The following is a 15718-nucleotide window of genomic DNA, read 5'->3' on the forward strand; positions in this document are numbered from 1 at the left end:
CACATTGTGAACACCAAATGCAGAAACTTAGTTGAAAATGCTAGTGAATTGCCCTGCATGTTGCAGCCTTCCAAACTCAATATCAAATTCTCCAGCTTTAGGGAACGGGTACGTTTCATCTGTTCACTTTTTCTTTTTCACATACTCTGGCATGCTGGGCAGATCCAAGGCCTTGCTATTAGCAACACATTGCACAACGAAGAACAAACTCGTATGAACTGCTTCACCCACATTTACTTTGACTTATTTGCTCTCACCCTGTCAGATATTCCCTTTGTTCGCCTTATCCTTCCCTCTTCTTCTCTGCCACTGAATATTAACTTGATTACTCTTCAGCCCAGGTCTGATGTAGGGTCGTGGACCTGAAACTTTAATGGTTTCACTTTCCACAGATATAGCCTGCCATGGCGAGTGTTACCGGCATTTTCTCTTTTTGTGCAAGATCCAATTTTAGTGGGATATTTGAAATAAGCATTTCCAAATAAAAAGAACTAAGATTTTGCAACAGAAATGTGAACCAGCACACAACTACCACAATAACACAAATATTTACTATTTTCTCAGTGTCTGTGGTTTTAATTCTTCCATACCAAACTGTACAACCTCAAATTTCTGCCACTTCACAGTCCACTCATTCAACTAGTTTAAAATTCATTACAGGCCTCTAGCTTTAGGTATTTACAGACCTGAAAAGGGGTTTCGACCCGAAACGTCACCCATTCCTTCTCTCCAGAGATGCTGCCTGTCCCGCTGAGTTACTCCAGCATTTTGTGTCTACCTTTAGCTTTCTCCTCATAGTTCATTTTGCCACCAAGTTTTATTTCAGCAATAAATTTGGATGAGAAAAGGGTGTAGCGTTTCCAACTCATTAATATAGAATGAATAGCTCAGGGACCAGTACTGCTCCCTGCAGCAACTCACAACCAGCAGTCTGCCAAGTTGAAAATTACTCCATTTATTCCATCCTTTAATTAATTATCTCTCCATGCTGTTTTCTTTAATACCACGAGCCCCTACTAGATAGAACAACCTTTGTGCAGCACCTTATCGAATATCCTTTTAAAATCCTGGTATCCCTTCTTTCACAGGTTTCTCTTTCTTAGTGACAGCCTCAAAAAGAACTTGTCAAACCATATCTTTCTCCTTCAAAAACCATATTGACTCACTAATTATCCAGTACAATGTGTATCTTTTTCCTTTCACAGATGATGCCGAGCCCCCTAGCAGTCTGTTTTTTGCTCCAGATTACAGCATCTGCAGTCTCTTGTGTCTGAGTTGCCACAATAGACGGTGGACTAACCAATCTATTGTTTGCTATTTTGCTTAAAAGGGAGGAGAGAAAATGTATCATGTGGTTACCTCAAAAATCTGCTGGCACATTCCCAGAATCTCAGGAATTTTTAAAGTTCATCACTAATACATTTGCAATAGTAGCAGCTAACTCTTTCAGAACGTTGCAACCCAGGGTATCGGGACCTGGGACCATCGAACGTGTTTGTTTCACTGATGTTCAATCTTTAATGGCTTTACTTACTTTTAAAGTTCCTTACCATTGCTTTCCTCTAACTTCTATTTCTGCACCATGGACATTTTTCAGTCAAGATAAAAATACTTAATATCCCAACTAATCATTTAATCATAATATAGACAATAGACAATAGGTGTAGGAGTAGGCCATTCAGCCCTTCGAGCCAGCTCAATGCGATCATGGCTGATCACTCTCAATCAGTACCCCGTTCCTGCCTTCTCCCCATACCCCCTCACTCCGCTATCCTTCAGAGCTCTATCCAGCTCTCTCTTGAAAGCATCCAACGAACTGGCCTCCACTGCCTTCTGAGGCAGAGAATTCCACACCTTCACCACTCTCTGACTGAAAAAGTTCTTCCTCATCTCCGTTCTAAATGGCCTACCCCTTATTCTTAAACTGTGGCCCCTTGTTCTGGACTCCCCCAACATTGGGAACATGTTTCCTGCCTCTAATGTGTCCAATCCCCTAATTATCTTATATGTTTCAATAAGATCCCCCCTCATCCTTCTAAATTCCAGTGTATACAAGCCCAATCGCTCCAGCCTTTCAACATACGACAGTCCCGCCATTCCGGGAATTAACCTAGTGAACCTACGCTGCACGCCCTCCATAGCAAGAATATCCTTCCTCAAATTTGGAGACCAAAACTGCACACAGTACTCCAGGTGCGGTCTCACCAGGGCCCGGTACAACTGTAGAAGGACCTCTTTGCTCCTCTTTTCATTGGCTTTACGATTCACAGATTTGTTTTTGTTGCTCTGTTCAGTTTAACAAAGTAAATTTAGCAAGAAATAATATAAAATTTTAATTAAGAGCGTCTGCAACTAACTCTCCTACTTCCATTTTGTTTTGTGGTATGCTATTTTATAAGGTCAGCGTTGTTTGCATAAAGTCACTTACACTGGAATTTTAAATGTATTTTATAAAAATGTAGGACAGGTAGTTCTGCTATATATAACACAACAGTTGTGAACCCAAGAAACATTATGTTAAAGGATCAGTCTGAGGAAGGGTCTCAACCCGAAACGTCACCCATTCCTTCTCTCCCGAGATGCTGCTTGACCTGCTGAGTTACTCCAGCATTTTGTGAATAAATACCTTTGATTCGTACCAGCATCTACAGTTATTTTCTTATACTACATAGTGTTAAAGGATATCATTCTGAAGACAATTATGTCAATGGGGGAGAGGGGGTTAGGGGCTAGAGAGTTTCAGACTCATAACAAAGTTATATTTCTCATCGAACTTTCAAATGCAAAGGTCTTTTTAATAGCAATAAAGTTAAAAATACTGAAGTCTATGTTTATCAGTTAAAAATACTGAAGTCTATGATACATTGTTTAATAAGAGTATCATTGCACGTATCAATTATCAATTTTAATGGCCATCTGTGGTTAAGGAGCAGCTGAGTTGACAGTGGTGTCTGATTTCTGCAGGGTGATTATATACAAACAGGTTTTTTCCCCGCCTATCCTGTTTAAATCCAATACAGCTATTGTTCTGCTTATGAATGTCTACAGTAACTTAAGTAGATTCTCTAATTCCTGATCAAAATCGCATTATGACCAATACAAGTGGTGTTCCCCAATTCATCACTAGCCTTATATCCAATGTGTGCGGAACTAAGCACTAGAACAGAACTACAGGTATATTTTAACGTATGCATTGCATACCTAAATTGTGTGCACAGTAAAGCTTATATGTTTGGAAATGCAAGCTTTTAGATCCCAAAATTCTATTTCAAAAGGTTTATCGTGTATTCCTTGGAAGAGGTTATAAAGTCATGGAACAGAAGAGCTTTGGGGTGTTTCAAAACAAAAGACGGAGGCTTTAATAATGAGGTGCCAGCATCAATGCTTGTCACACATACAGGTTAACCAGCAACAATGCACATATGATGAATGAACAGCATGGTGCAAATTAGGAGACAGGCAGTAGAATTGGGAGGACTTCAGTTGAAGCGAGTGAGAATAGCTGAATTTCTCAATGCACAAGTGAGGATTTCAGTACGTGGTCTGTTGCATAATCCACAACTGTCATTTCTGAAACTATTTTTCAGATTTCTATTCTCTGTGCACGTGTTTTCAATTTCACTCCTGAAAAGTTTGGCTCTTATTTAAGATTAAGCCTCCTGCCTGCTAAACTTGCTCCACCAGATTTAAAAAATCTTTCTCCCATGAAAACTTCATTCAAATCACTGCCTATTTTTTTTTTACAATTCAAGAAGCCAGGGTTTATATAAAGTCTCCTTGTATTTTAATTCTGGGACCCAATACTAAACTAGTAAATCTACACTGCACTCTCTGTAAGGGTTTCCTTCATGCAGTGTGTTGTTCTAAACTGTTGACACCACAGCAAGCATCAACTAGGGACACCTTTGTATAGCTATTGTACAACTTTGTCAAGAGTCAAGAGTGTTTTATTGTCATATGTCCCAGATAGAACAATGAAATTCTTACTTGCTGCAGCACAACAAAATATGTAAACATAGTACACTGTAAACAATATGATAAATGAGATTTTAAAAGTTCAGTGTGTATATATACAAATACTCACAATGTATTTTCAATGCTCCTATCTCTCACAATCCCACACTTTTATTCCAGTCCTCCAAACAAAAGTCAACATCCAATAGCTTTTGTGCTTCTCCGTAACTTTTTTAATGATCATCTAGTTTGGATTATTTCCTCAGGATCGTCGAGAGTTCGTGGGGAGAACTCTTGATAGAAGGGTATAAAATTATGAGAGGCAGAGATAAGATAGACAGACAGAACCTTTATCCCAGGATGGAAAAATCAACTACTGGAGGGTATAGCTTCAAGGTGGGAGGGCAAAAGTTTAAAGGAAATGTGCGGGGCAAGTTTTTTTCCCCACAGAGGTGTGGAGAGTGCATGGAATGCACTGCCGGGGGGTAGTGGTTGAGGTGGATACGATAGTGGCATTTAAGAGACTTTTGGATAGGCATATAGCTATACTGGGAATGGAGGGGTATGGATTATGCGCATCCACTTAAGAGTTGGTCTTGGCACAGACATCGTAGGTCAGAGGGCCTGTTTTGGTGGTGGACTGTCCTATGATTATGTTCTAATGGCAAGGCCAATTCACTCGATGAATTTAAAAGAGAGTTAAATAGAGCTCTAGGGGCTAGTAGAATCAAGGGATATGGGGAGAAGGCAGGCACAGGTTACTGATTGTGAAGGATCAGCCATGATCACAATGAACGCAAGCAGACAATACACCACCTGGCTCAGCTGGAAGGGCCAAATGGCCTCCTCCTGCACTTATTTTCTATGTTTCTAATAGGATTGATGTGCTGAGGAATCTTGGGGTCGGTCCAAAACTACCTGAAATAGATTGGTGAAGGTGGCGTATTGTCTGCTTGCGTTCATTAGTCGGAGCATTGAGTAGAAGAGCGGGAGGTCATATTGCAACTTTATAGGACATTGGTGGGGCGACATTTGGAAAAAATGAATGCAGTTCTGGTTGCCCCCTTACGGGATGTAGAGGACTAGGCAATGGTGTAGAAGATTACCAGAATAATGCCTGGACTAGAGGGTATTTGCTTATAAGGAAAGTATGGACAGATATGGACCATTTTCTCTGAAGTGTCAAAAGCCGTGGGGAGACCTGACAGAAGTATATAACATTATGAGAGACGTAGGTAGGGTAGACGTACAACCTTGTTCCCAGGGTGGAAATGTCGAAGACTAGAGGGCAGAGCTTTATGGTGAGAGGCAAACTTTAAAGGAGACTAGATCAAGTGTGCCCGTTCAAAGCGGGCCTGTTGGGCCCGTCCCCACACCCCCCATTCTCTCCTCCCCCAGCCCCACTCTTACTCTCCAAGTGTGCCCGTTGGGCCCGTCCTCCTGATCTGTGTATGTCAAGTGACCACTATAACCCTCTTTTTTTTTTTTTTTCCTAATCAGATGTGCAGCACTTTGGTCAACATGGGTTGTTTTTAAATGTGCTATACACATATAATTGACTTGACTTGACTTGACTTGACTTGCAATAACAAAACAATCAGTGCTTTTCTGGAAACTTTTCGAAACAATGTAGCCGTCACAAGCTGAAAACTAAATCCTTTTCTGGAAACTTTTCGAAACAATGTAACCGTCACAAGCTGAAAATTAAATCTGCACCGCAGCGCCCCCCTGAAAAAGGGGGGGGGGGGGCAGCGCTTTAAAACCTCTGTAACTTAAAAACGCGCGACCAAATTAAATGAAAATATCACGGTCGAGCGAGCGCGAGATTGGCGATTGAGGCGGTGCGAAAACCGTCGCGCTAGGGTCCGCCGTTTTGCTGCAATCGCTGTTACGAATATATCAGGCCAAACCACAAAAAAAAATATACACAAGATCTGAGTTTTAGTATTATACTAGAACAAGTGTGCCCGTTCAAAGCGGGCCCGTTGGGCCCGTCCCCACACCCCCCATTCTCTCCTCCCCCAGCCCCACTCTTACTCTCCAAGTGTGCCCGTTGGGCCCGTCCTCCTGATCTGTGTATGTCAAGTGACCACTATAACCTTCTTTTTTTTTTTTTTTCCTAATCAGATGTGCAGCACTTTGGTCAACATGGGTTGTTTTTAAATGTGCTATACAAATATAATTGACTTGACTTGACTTGCAATAACAAAACAATCAGTGCTTTTCTGGAAACTTTTCGAAACAATGTAGCCGTCACAAGTTGAAAACTAAATCCTTTTCTGGAAACTTTTCGAAACAAATGTAGCCGTCACAAGCCACAAGCTGAAAACTAAATCTGCACCGCAGCGCCCCCCTGAAAAAGGGGGGGGGGGGCAGCGCTTTAAAACCTCTGTAACTTAAAAAACACGCGACCAAATTAAATGAAAATATCACGGCCGAGCGAGCGCGAGATTGGCGATTGAGGCGGTGCGAAAACCGTCGTGCTACAGTCCGCCGTTTTGCTGCAATCGCTGTTACGAATAAATATACATACGATACAGGTCAAACCCAAAAAATATATATATATATATTCACAAGATCTGAGTTTTAGTATTATACTAGAACAAGTGTGCCCGTTCAAAGCGGGCCCGTTAGGCCCGTCCCCACACCCCCCATTCTCTCCTCCCCCAGCCCCACTCTTACTCTCCAAGTGTGCCCGTTGGGCCCGTCCTCCTGATCTGTGTATGTCAAGTGACCACTATAACCTTCTTTTTTTTTTTTTTTCCTAATCAGATGTGCAGCACTTTGGTCAACATGGGTTGTTTTTAAATGTGCTATACACATAATTGACTTGACTTGACTTGACTTGACTTGCAATAACAAAACAATCAGTGCTTTTCTGGAAACTTTTCGAAACAATGTAGCCGTCACAAGCTGAAAACTAAATCCTTTTCTGGAAACTTTTCGAAACAATGTAGCCGTCACAAGCCACAAGCTGAAAACTAAATCTGCACCGCAGCGCCCCCCTGAAAAAGGGGGGGGGCAGCGCTTTAAAACCTCTAACTTAAAAAACACGCGACCAAATTAAATGAAAATATCACGGCCGAGCGAGCGCGAGATTGACGATTGAGGCGGTGCGAAAACCGTCGCGCTACGGTCCGCCGTTTTGCTGCAATCGCTGTTACGAATAAATATACATACGATACAGGTCAAACCCAAAAAATATATATATATATATTCACAAGATCTGAGTTTTAGTATTATATACTAGAACAAGTGTGCCCGTTCAAAGCGGGCCCGTTAGGCCCGTCCCCACACCCCCCATTCTCTCCTCCCCCAGCCCCACTCTTACTCTCCAAGTGTGCCCGTTGGGCCCGTCCTCCTGATCTGTGTATGTCAAGTGACCACTATAACCTTCTTTTTTTTTTTTTTTCCTAATCAGATGTGCAGCACTTTGGTCAACATGGGTTGTTTTTAAATGTGCTATACACATAATTGACTTGACTTGACTTGACTTGACTTGCAATAACAAAACAATCAGTGCTTTTCTGGAAACTTTTCGAAACAATGTAGCCGTCACAAGCTGAAAACTAAATCCTTTTCTGGAAACTTTTCGAAACAATGTAGCCGTCACAAGCCACAAGCTGAAAACTAAATCTGCACCGCAGCGCCCCCCTGAAAAAGGGGGGGGGGCAGCGCTTTAAAACCTCTAACTTAAAAAACACGCGACCAAATTAAATGAAAATATCACGGCCGAGCGAGCGCGAGATTGACGATTGAGGCGGTGCGAAAACCGTCGCGCTACGGTCCGCCGTTTTGCTGCAATCGCGGTTACGAATATATCAGGCCAAACCACAAAAAAAAATATACACAAGATCTGAGTTTTAGTATTATATAGAAGATAGATAGATAGATGTGCAGGACAAGCTTTTAAAAACTTTTTTTTCCCCACACAGAGAATGGTGGGTGCCTCGAACTGGAATGGTGGTAGAGGCAGATATGATTGTGGTATTTAAGAGACTTAGATAGGCCCACGTACATACAGGGGTTGGCTGGTTACGGATCATGTGCAAGCAGCGATTAATTTAACTTGGCATGCTCAGCGTAGACATTGTTGGCCCAAGGCACGGTGGCGCAGCGGTAGAGTTGCTGCTTTACAGCGAATGCAGCACCGGAGACTCAGGTTCGATCCTGACTACGGGTACTGCACTGTAAGGAGTTTGTACGTTCTCCCCGTGACCTGCGTGGGTTTTCTCCGAGATCTTCGGTTTCCTCCCACACTCCAAAGACGTACAGGTATGTAGGTTAATTGGCTGGGTAAATGTAAAAATTGTCCCTAGTGGGTGTAGGATAGGGTTAATGTACGGGGATCGCTGGGCGGCACGGACTTGGAGGGCCGAAAAGGCCTGTTTCCGGCTGTATATATATGATATATGATATGATATGATAGGGCCCGTTCTTGTGCTGTACTAGTCTATTTTCCAATAAATAAGCTACTAAGTTACAAAAGGTTGAGGGAATGGCACAAGGGTAAGAGCAGGCTTCACAAGTTTTACTGTGAACTATCGCACTGTTTGCCATAAGCTGGTCACAGTGTCCTGGGGCATGGGGAAAAAAGGGCAGATTTTTCCTCAGAGGTATAACAAAAAAGATAAACCCTTGTGAACATGACAGTTAACAGACAAGCCTTCTGCAACCGAATGAACAACATGTGCAAGACCATGGCTTTCACCGATTGAAAGACTTGCAAAAGACTCATATCGAAACTAGATATCAGTGAGATCTTAAGGTCAGTAGCTAAAAAGAGGAAGAGGAACTACAGATGTCAACAGATTAGCTGCAAAAACAAAATCAAGTTTATAAAATTATTTTCATGATCAATGCAAATTCCAAAATTACATTTTAAAGCTTGCAAGAGTAGTTAGAGGTTTACAGACTAAAAGGGTGTCACTTTACTTATTACTTAAAAATGCTATTTTTTCCTCTAACAATAAGTTTTTTAACAGACACAAATCTCACGACTGATTTTCCTTTATAAGGTCTATACATTCTTTTGTACATGAGCCTATGTTTTCCAGATGAGCCAAGGACTAACTAAAAATTATGATCACATTTAACGGGAAGGAATTTCAGCAGACGCCTGGACCCTCTTCATTTGTTGGCTACACAGACAGGAAATACCCAACAGGTGACCCTTGATCTGCTCCCAAGTGGATACCTAGTGTCATGGTGGCCTAAGCACCAGCAAGAGAAAACTGGTTGTTGACCTAAGGAAGTAGGGATGAAGGGCAGTGGGAGTGATCGGAGTGCACTTTTAGAGAGATAGTTCAGTTTCAAGTTTCTTGACATGCATATCAACAGTAACCTAACCTGGTTCCTTCACACTGGTGCAATGATCAAGCAGGCACATCATCATATTTACTTTCTGCCACAACAGGTCCACGGCTGATGCCATCTCCCTGGTCCTACACTCATCTCTAGAACAACTGGATTAGAAGGAATCCTAGGTCAGTCTCCTATTCTTCGACAATAGCTCTGCTTTCACTACCATTATCCCAACCAAGCTCATCTCCAAAGTCGTGAAACATAGGAGAGTTAGCACTGCCCTCTGTAACTGAATGTTCGACTTCCTGAGCAACAGATTACAATCAGTAAAGATGGGTGACAAATCATACATTCATTCACAACACTGGTGCCCCGCAAGCATGCATTTTCAGCCCTTTACTGTGCTCCTTATACACTCATGACTGTGCAGCCAAATACCAATCCAACTCAAATGACGTGTTCACAGATGTCACCGTAGTAGGCTGGACATCGAATAATAATGAGACAGAGTACAGGAAGGAGATTGAGAACCTTGTAACTTGGTGCCAAGGCAACAACCTCTCTCTCGATGTCAGGACAAAATAGATTGAGATTGAGCTCAGGAAGGGAAGCACTGCACACACTCCAGTATACATTGATGGTGCTGAAATAGAGATGGTTTTAAGCTTAAAGTTTCTGAGAATATATATCACCAGTAATTTGCCCTGGGCCAGCCACATCGAAGCTACAGCCAAGAAGCACACCAATGCCTCAGAAGGTTTAGGAGCTTTGGTATGTCCCAACAACCCTCACCAACTTCTATAGATGGTATCACAAAATGCTGGAGTAACTCAGCAGGTCAGGCAGCATCTCAGGAGAGAAGGAATTGGTGACCTTCAGTCTGAAGAAGGGTCTCGACCCGAAACGTCACCCATTCCTTCTCTCCTGAGATGCTGCCTGACCTGCTGAGTCACTCCAGCATTTTGTAATACCTTCGATTTGTACTAGCATCTGCAGTTATTTTCCTACACAACTTCTATAGATGTGTCATAGAAAGCGTTTTATCAGGATGCATCTCAACCTGGTTTGAGAAAAATTCCATCCTAGACCGCAAGAAATTTCAGAGTGTTGTGGATGTAGTCCAGACCATCACACAAACCAACCTCCCTTCCATTGACTCCATTTACAGTTCACATTCCCTCAGCAAGGCCCCAGCATAATCATAAAAGAGTCTCACCCTGGTCACTCCATCTTCTCCCCTCTCCCATCAGGCATGATTTACAGAAGTTTGAAAACAGATATCTCCAGATTCAGGGAGTTTCTTTCCAGCTGTTATCAGGCAACTGAGCAGTCCTCTCATCAATTAGTGAGGTTCTGACCTTCCATCTAGTTTATTGGAACCTTTGAACTATCTTTAATCAAACTTTATTGGACTCTAATGTTATATCTTGCGCTGAATGTTGCACCATTGTCCTTTATCTGTGTAATGTGGATGGATTAATTGTATCCGTGTGTAATCTTTTCTTTGACTGGATAGCACACAAACAAAAGCTTTTCACTGTATCTCAGTACATGACAATAATAAACTAAGCTAAACTTTCTTAAGCATCGGAGGATATTTGGCATGTCCACTAGGATGTTCTTGAACGTCTACAGATGTGTTATGATAAGTATTTTGACAGGTTGCATCTCAGCCAGGTATGGCAACTACATTAGCAAATTTGCAGATGATACTAAGTTGGGGGGTAGTGTGAATTGTGAGGAAGATGCAATAAGGCTGCAGGGTGACCTGGACAGGTTGTGTGAGTGGGCGGATACATGGCAGATGCAGTTTAATGTAGATAAGTGTGAGGTTATTCACTTTGGAAGTAAGAATAGAAAGGCAGATTATTATCTGAATGGTGTCAAGTTAGGAGGAGGGGGAGTTCAACGAGATCTGGGTGTCCTAGTGCATCAGTCAATGAAAGGAAGCATGCAGGTTCAGCAGGCAGTGAAGAAAGCCAATGGAATGTTGGCCTTCGTAACAAGAGGAGTTGAGTATAGGAGCAAAGAGGTCCTTCTACAGTTGTACCGGGCCCTGGTGAGACCGCACCTGGAGTACTGTGTGCAGTTTTGGTCTCCAAATTTGAGGAAGGATATTCTTGCTATGGAGGGCGTGCAGCGTAGGTTCACTAGATTAATTCCCGGAATGGCGGGACTGTCGTATGTTGAAAGGCTGGAGCGATTGGGCTTGTATACACTGGAATTTAGAAGGATGAGGGGGGATCTTATTGAAACATATAAGATAATTAGGGGATTGGACACATTAGAGGCAGATAACATGTTCCCAATGTTGGGGGAGTCCAGAACAAGGGGCCACAGTTTGAGAATAAGGGGTAGGCCATTTAGAACGGAGATGAGGAAGAACTTTTTCAGTCAGAGGGTGGTGAAGGTGTGGAATTCTCTGCCTCAGAAGGCAGTGGAGGCCAGTTCGTTGGATGCTTTCAAGAGAGAGCTGGATAGAGCTCTTAAGGATAGCGGAGTGAGGGGGTATGGGGAGAAGGCAGGAACGGGGTACTGATTGATAGTGATCAGCCATGATCGCATTGAATGGCGGTGCTGGCTCGAAGGGCTGAATGGCCTACTCCTGCACCTATTGTCTATTGTCTATTTGTGCCATGACCTGCAGAGTGGTGAATACTGATCCGCCTATCATGGGCTTGTCACTTCCTTTCTTCAAGTCCATCTTCACAGTGCATAGAAAGGTTTGAAGTATTGCCAAGGATTAATGCCTTCCTAGCCATTCCCTTTTTCTCTTCTACCTATTGGGAGAAGATACAGGATGTCCAGACATTTGAACTTCAGAACAGCTTCTTCCCCAAGGCCATCAGATTTATGAACCAATTACCTTTCACGCTCCCTTCCCCTAGGTTGCTGCCACTCTACCTCATTTGGTTATTCTGTTATTACACTTCAGTATTTTTAATGCTACTACAGATTGCACAACATTCTGGCATTTCGGCCTTGCATTTACTGTTTCTTCTGAACTTCATGGGAACTCAGAATTTCATTGCACCCTGGCACATATGGCAATAAACTAATCAAAATATGAATGGTGGCAGCTGGTATTCTATGTTAAAAGAGGGAAAAAGGGAAAGACTCTCCATTTACTGGAGTCACACTCAGCAGAAAGGAAGATTCTGAAGAAGGGTCTCAACCCGAAACGTCACCCATTCCTTCTTTCCAGAGATACTGTCTGTCCCGTGGAGTTACTCCAGCATTTTGCATTTATATTCCGTCTGTAGAAGGATCCCGACCCGAAACTTCAGTTCAGCTCCTTTCTACACAGAAAGGAAGATAAATTGGCTGTTGGAAATCAGCCACCCGAGTCCAGGATATTGCAGCAGAGGTTCCTCAGGACACCCCAACACCCTAATATATTCATCTGGTTCAATGATCTATGATCAAAAAGGTAAAAAGTGGTGTTGTTTGCTGTTAATTCCATTGGGGTCACTTCTGATTAACTGTGCTCAGATAACAAAGCAGATCATGTCTACATATAACAAGATCAGGCAGCATGGAATCTGGTTGTGCATCCAGATCGTTAAAGTGTGCACTACACAAATCCAAGCAGTGATCATCACCAGCAAGTTAAAGACAACAAGTTTTTCATGATACATTACCTTCACACGGGTCTGCTTTCATCATTTACATTGGCTGAGGCCAGGCCACTGACCAGAAACTCTAGTGGATCAGACAATTACTGTCACAACAGAAGCAGACCATCTTTTGGCCTTTGTGTCAAATGATTCACCACCTTTCCTCCCAAAACCTTTCCACTATCTGCAAAAGCACAAATGTTGTGGAATACTCTTTTCTTGCCTGGATGAGTTCAGCATCAACAATGAGGTCGTCAACATTACCGACAAAAACAAGTCATTTAATTAGCACCTGATCCACCACCCTGAACATTCCTTCCCTCCAACACAAACAGAATGCACCACCTTCAAATTAAACCAGTGACTTGTCGAGGAGGCTTTATCTACCACTTAGGAGAAAAGCATCAGGAAACTTTCACCACGAATATTTAAAGTAACGGCAGGAAGGATTACAAAGATTAGTCTGAAGGGTCTCGACCTGAAATGTCAGATTCCTTTTCTCCAGAGATACTGACTGACCCGCTGAGTTACCCCAGCTCTGTGTGTCTTACAAGGGACATATCAGGATTTTCTGCACAGAAGCATGGAACCCACAAACTGAACAAATAGTAAATCAAGCACTGGCAGGAGGCTTTGGGCTGGGTAGCTCTTTTTAAGTGACATGGGCTGAACCTGTAGAAATTCAAAATGGACTCAAAAGTTCCCCATCAGTAAGCTGCAGAAGAATATGGCCCATAGCCCCCCTATAGTAGTAGGTAGATATAATTTGGATTATTGCACACAAGTTACAACCTACAAGACAGAAAATGAACTCAATCTAAAAATAAAACACACCTCAAACTGCTGAATTTGACTGTGGTTTCAACCCAGTTTCTTCACAATCTCTTAAATCAATAAAACTGAGAATAGACACACAAAAAATGAAATAACTCAGCGGGACAGCAACATCTCTGGAGAGACACGAGAAAGTGCAGGTGCTGAAATCTTGAGCAAAACACAAAGTGCTGGAGGAACTCAGGGGGTCAGACAGTACATGTGGAGGGAATGGACAGAAGTTATTTCGGGTCGGGATCCTTCTTCAGACCGATGAAGCGTCTCGACCCGAAACTTTGCAGATGTTGCCAACCGCCGAGTTCCTCCAGCACTCGAGGTTAAAAAAAACAAAACCCTCTTGTCCTGCCGATTATCTTCTCCCCGCAGCCCTTCAACTAAACACACCCACCTCTTGCCCGGGTTCACTTGGCAAACTGGAAACAACATTATAACGTGAAGGCGCGGCAAATGACATCAATTGTTCCTGCACCAACTTGCACAGCGATGTTTAGTCCCGATCACGCCCCACTTGGACAAAGGACGCAAATTAATATTTCAACTACGTGCCTTTTACATTGGAGGGAGGGGGGAGAAAGAAGGTCTCAACTTCAGCCAATGTGTAAACTGTCGCGAACTATCTATTTGCTGCGAACAGCTACCAACACCCCAGAGTTTCCCAGCTCAGCTACAAGTGAGCGGGGGGGTTGTACAACTTTAGCACGTTAACTAGTCCTGAGACTTTAGACGCGAGCTCGCTCCACCGCTTTGTTTAGTGTGTGGTGACGGGCCGCAGTGTGCACCAAATGTACTCTGGTGTGCACAGATAGCAGCCCTCTCCCCTCCTCTGCTCTGCTCTGCTGGGCGATGCCAGATGAGCTCCACACACACACACACCACGACAACCCCGACCCGAGCAAAAACAAACCTCTCATCGTCAGCTAGCGAGCGAGCGAGCGCGAACAGGAAAGCTACTCCCACCCACCTCCCCACGTTCATTGGAGTTGCTCCGGTCCGAGCGAGGACTTTTCCAATGAGTCCGATGCAACTTTAAAATGTTGGACTTACTTCCGGCTGCATATCGGGCAGTGTTGTATCACATCGCCCTTGTAATCTGATTCCCCGCTGTTGCGGGAGGACGCGGGAAGTTGCATGCTCGGAAATACAACTAAGTACAAAGGTCTCCTCCACCCGGAACGCCACCCATTCCTTCTCTCCAGAGATGCCTGCCGCCTGTCCCACAGAGTCCCACTTCAGTTTACTGCCACGTGTACCCGAGGTCCAGTGACAAGAATTTGTTACTCCAGCATTTTGTGTCTATCTTCAAAATACAACTAACGCTTGTTCACGCCCCAACTCAACTCCACAGAAAATATCCCGTGTAAACTTTTAGTTGAGACACAAGGAACTGCAGATGCTAGAATCTTGAGCAAAACACACAATGTGCTGGAGGAACTCGGCATCTGTGGAGGAAAAGGACAGGCAACATTTCAGTCGGATCCCTTCTTCCGACTAATTGTAATGGTGGGTTGTAAAAGATCCTCACCCCACAATAATCAGTCTGAAGCAGGGTCCTGACCCGAAATGTCGTATCTATTCCCTCCACAGATGTTGTCTGAGTCACTGAATATGCTATGAACTTCATGGACTTGAGAGAATGGTTTTTGTCTTTCCTATTGTTTGCTTTTTTATATATACTGAACTTTGTTGTTTATAATGGTGTTCACAGAGTACTATGTTTACAAATCTGTTGTGCTGCTGCGAGTATGAATTTCGTTGTTCTGTTTTGAGATATATGACAATAAAACACTCTTGACGACTTTTGACTCGTATTAATCTAGCCCTTTGCGTTTTACTTTTATTCAAAATATTACGTTGTGTAATCAGAGGGCATTGCATTTCCCACGTTGACTTACGCTAATACCTTGGAGTGACCATAGATATTTATTTCATCATGTTGACGACATTCTGACCATGGAAACGTCTCAGACATCCAACAAAACACTTCTTAAGTGTATAAAGTGTTCAAAAAT

The 15718-nt window shown here is 43.0% G+C and overlaps 1 protein-coding gene across 7 annotated transcripts in view; it reads right to left on the reverse strand.

Annotated features, from left to right (window-relative positions):
• gramd2b (GRAM domain containing 2B) overlaps positions 1-15718 on the reverse strand; it is a 101221-nt gene that overhangs the window by 37525 nt on the left and 47978 nt on the right. The window contains exon 1 of one of the 7 annotated variants that reach the window (XM_078397004.1): positions 14754-14979. The exons of 3 other annotated variants lie outside the window; for them this stretch is intronic. In XM_078397004.1, the coding sequence (XP_078253130.1) occupies positions 14754-14839 (86 nt within the window). In that variant the 5' untranslated portion in view covers positions 14840-14979. Of the gene's footprint in view, positions 1-14097; positions 14200-14613; positions 14980-15718 lie in introns of those variants that run through there. 3 more of the 7 variants (XM_078397007.1, XM_078397008.1, XM_078397009.1) reach the window with 3 other exon arrangements.

This window comes from Rhinoraja longicauda, chromosome 3, assembly GCF_053455715.1.
Source record: "Rhinoraja longicauda isolate Sanriku21f chromosome 3, sRhiLon1.1, whole genome shotgun sequence".
Lineage (NCBI taxonomy): Eukaryota > Metazoa > Chordata > Chondrichthyes > Rajiformes > Arhynchobatidae > Rhinoraja > Rhinoraja longicauda.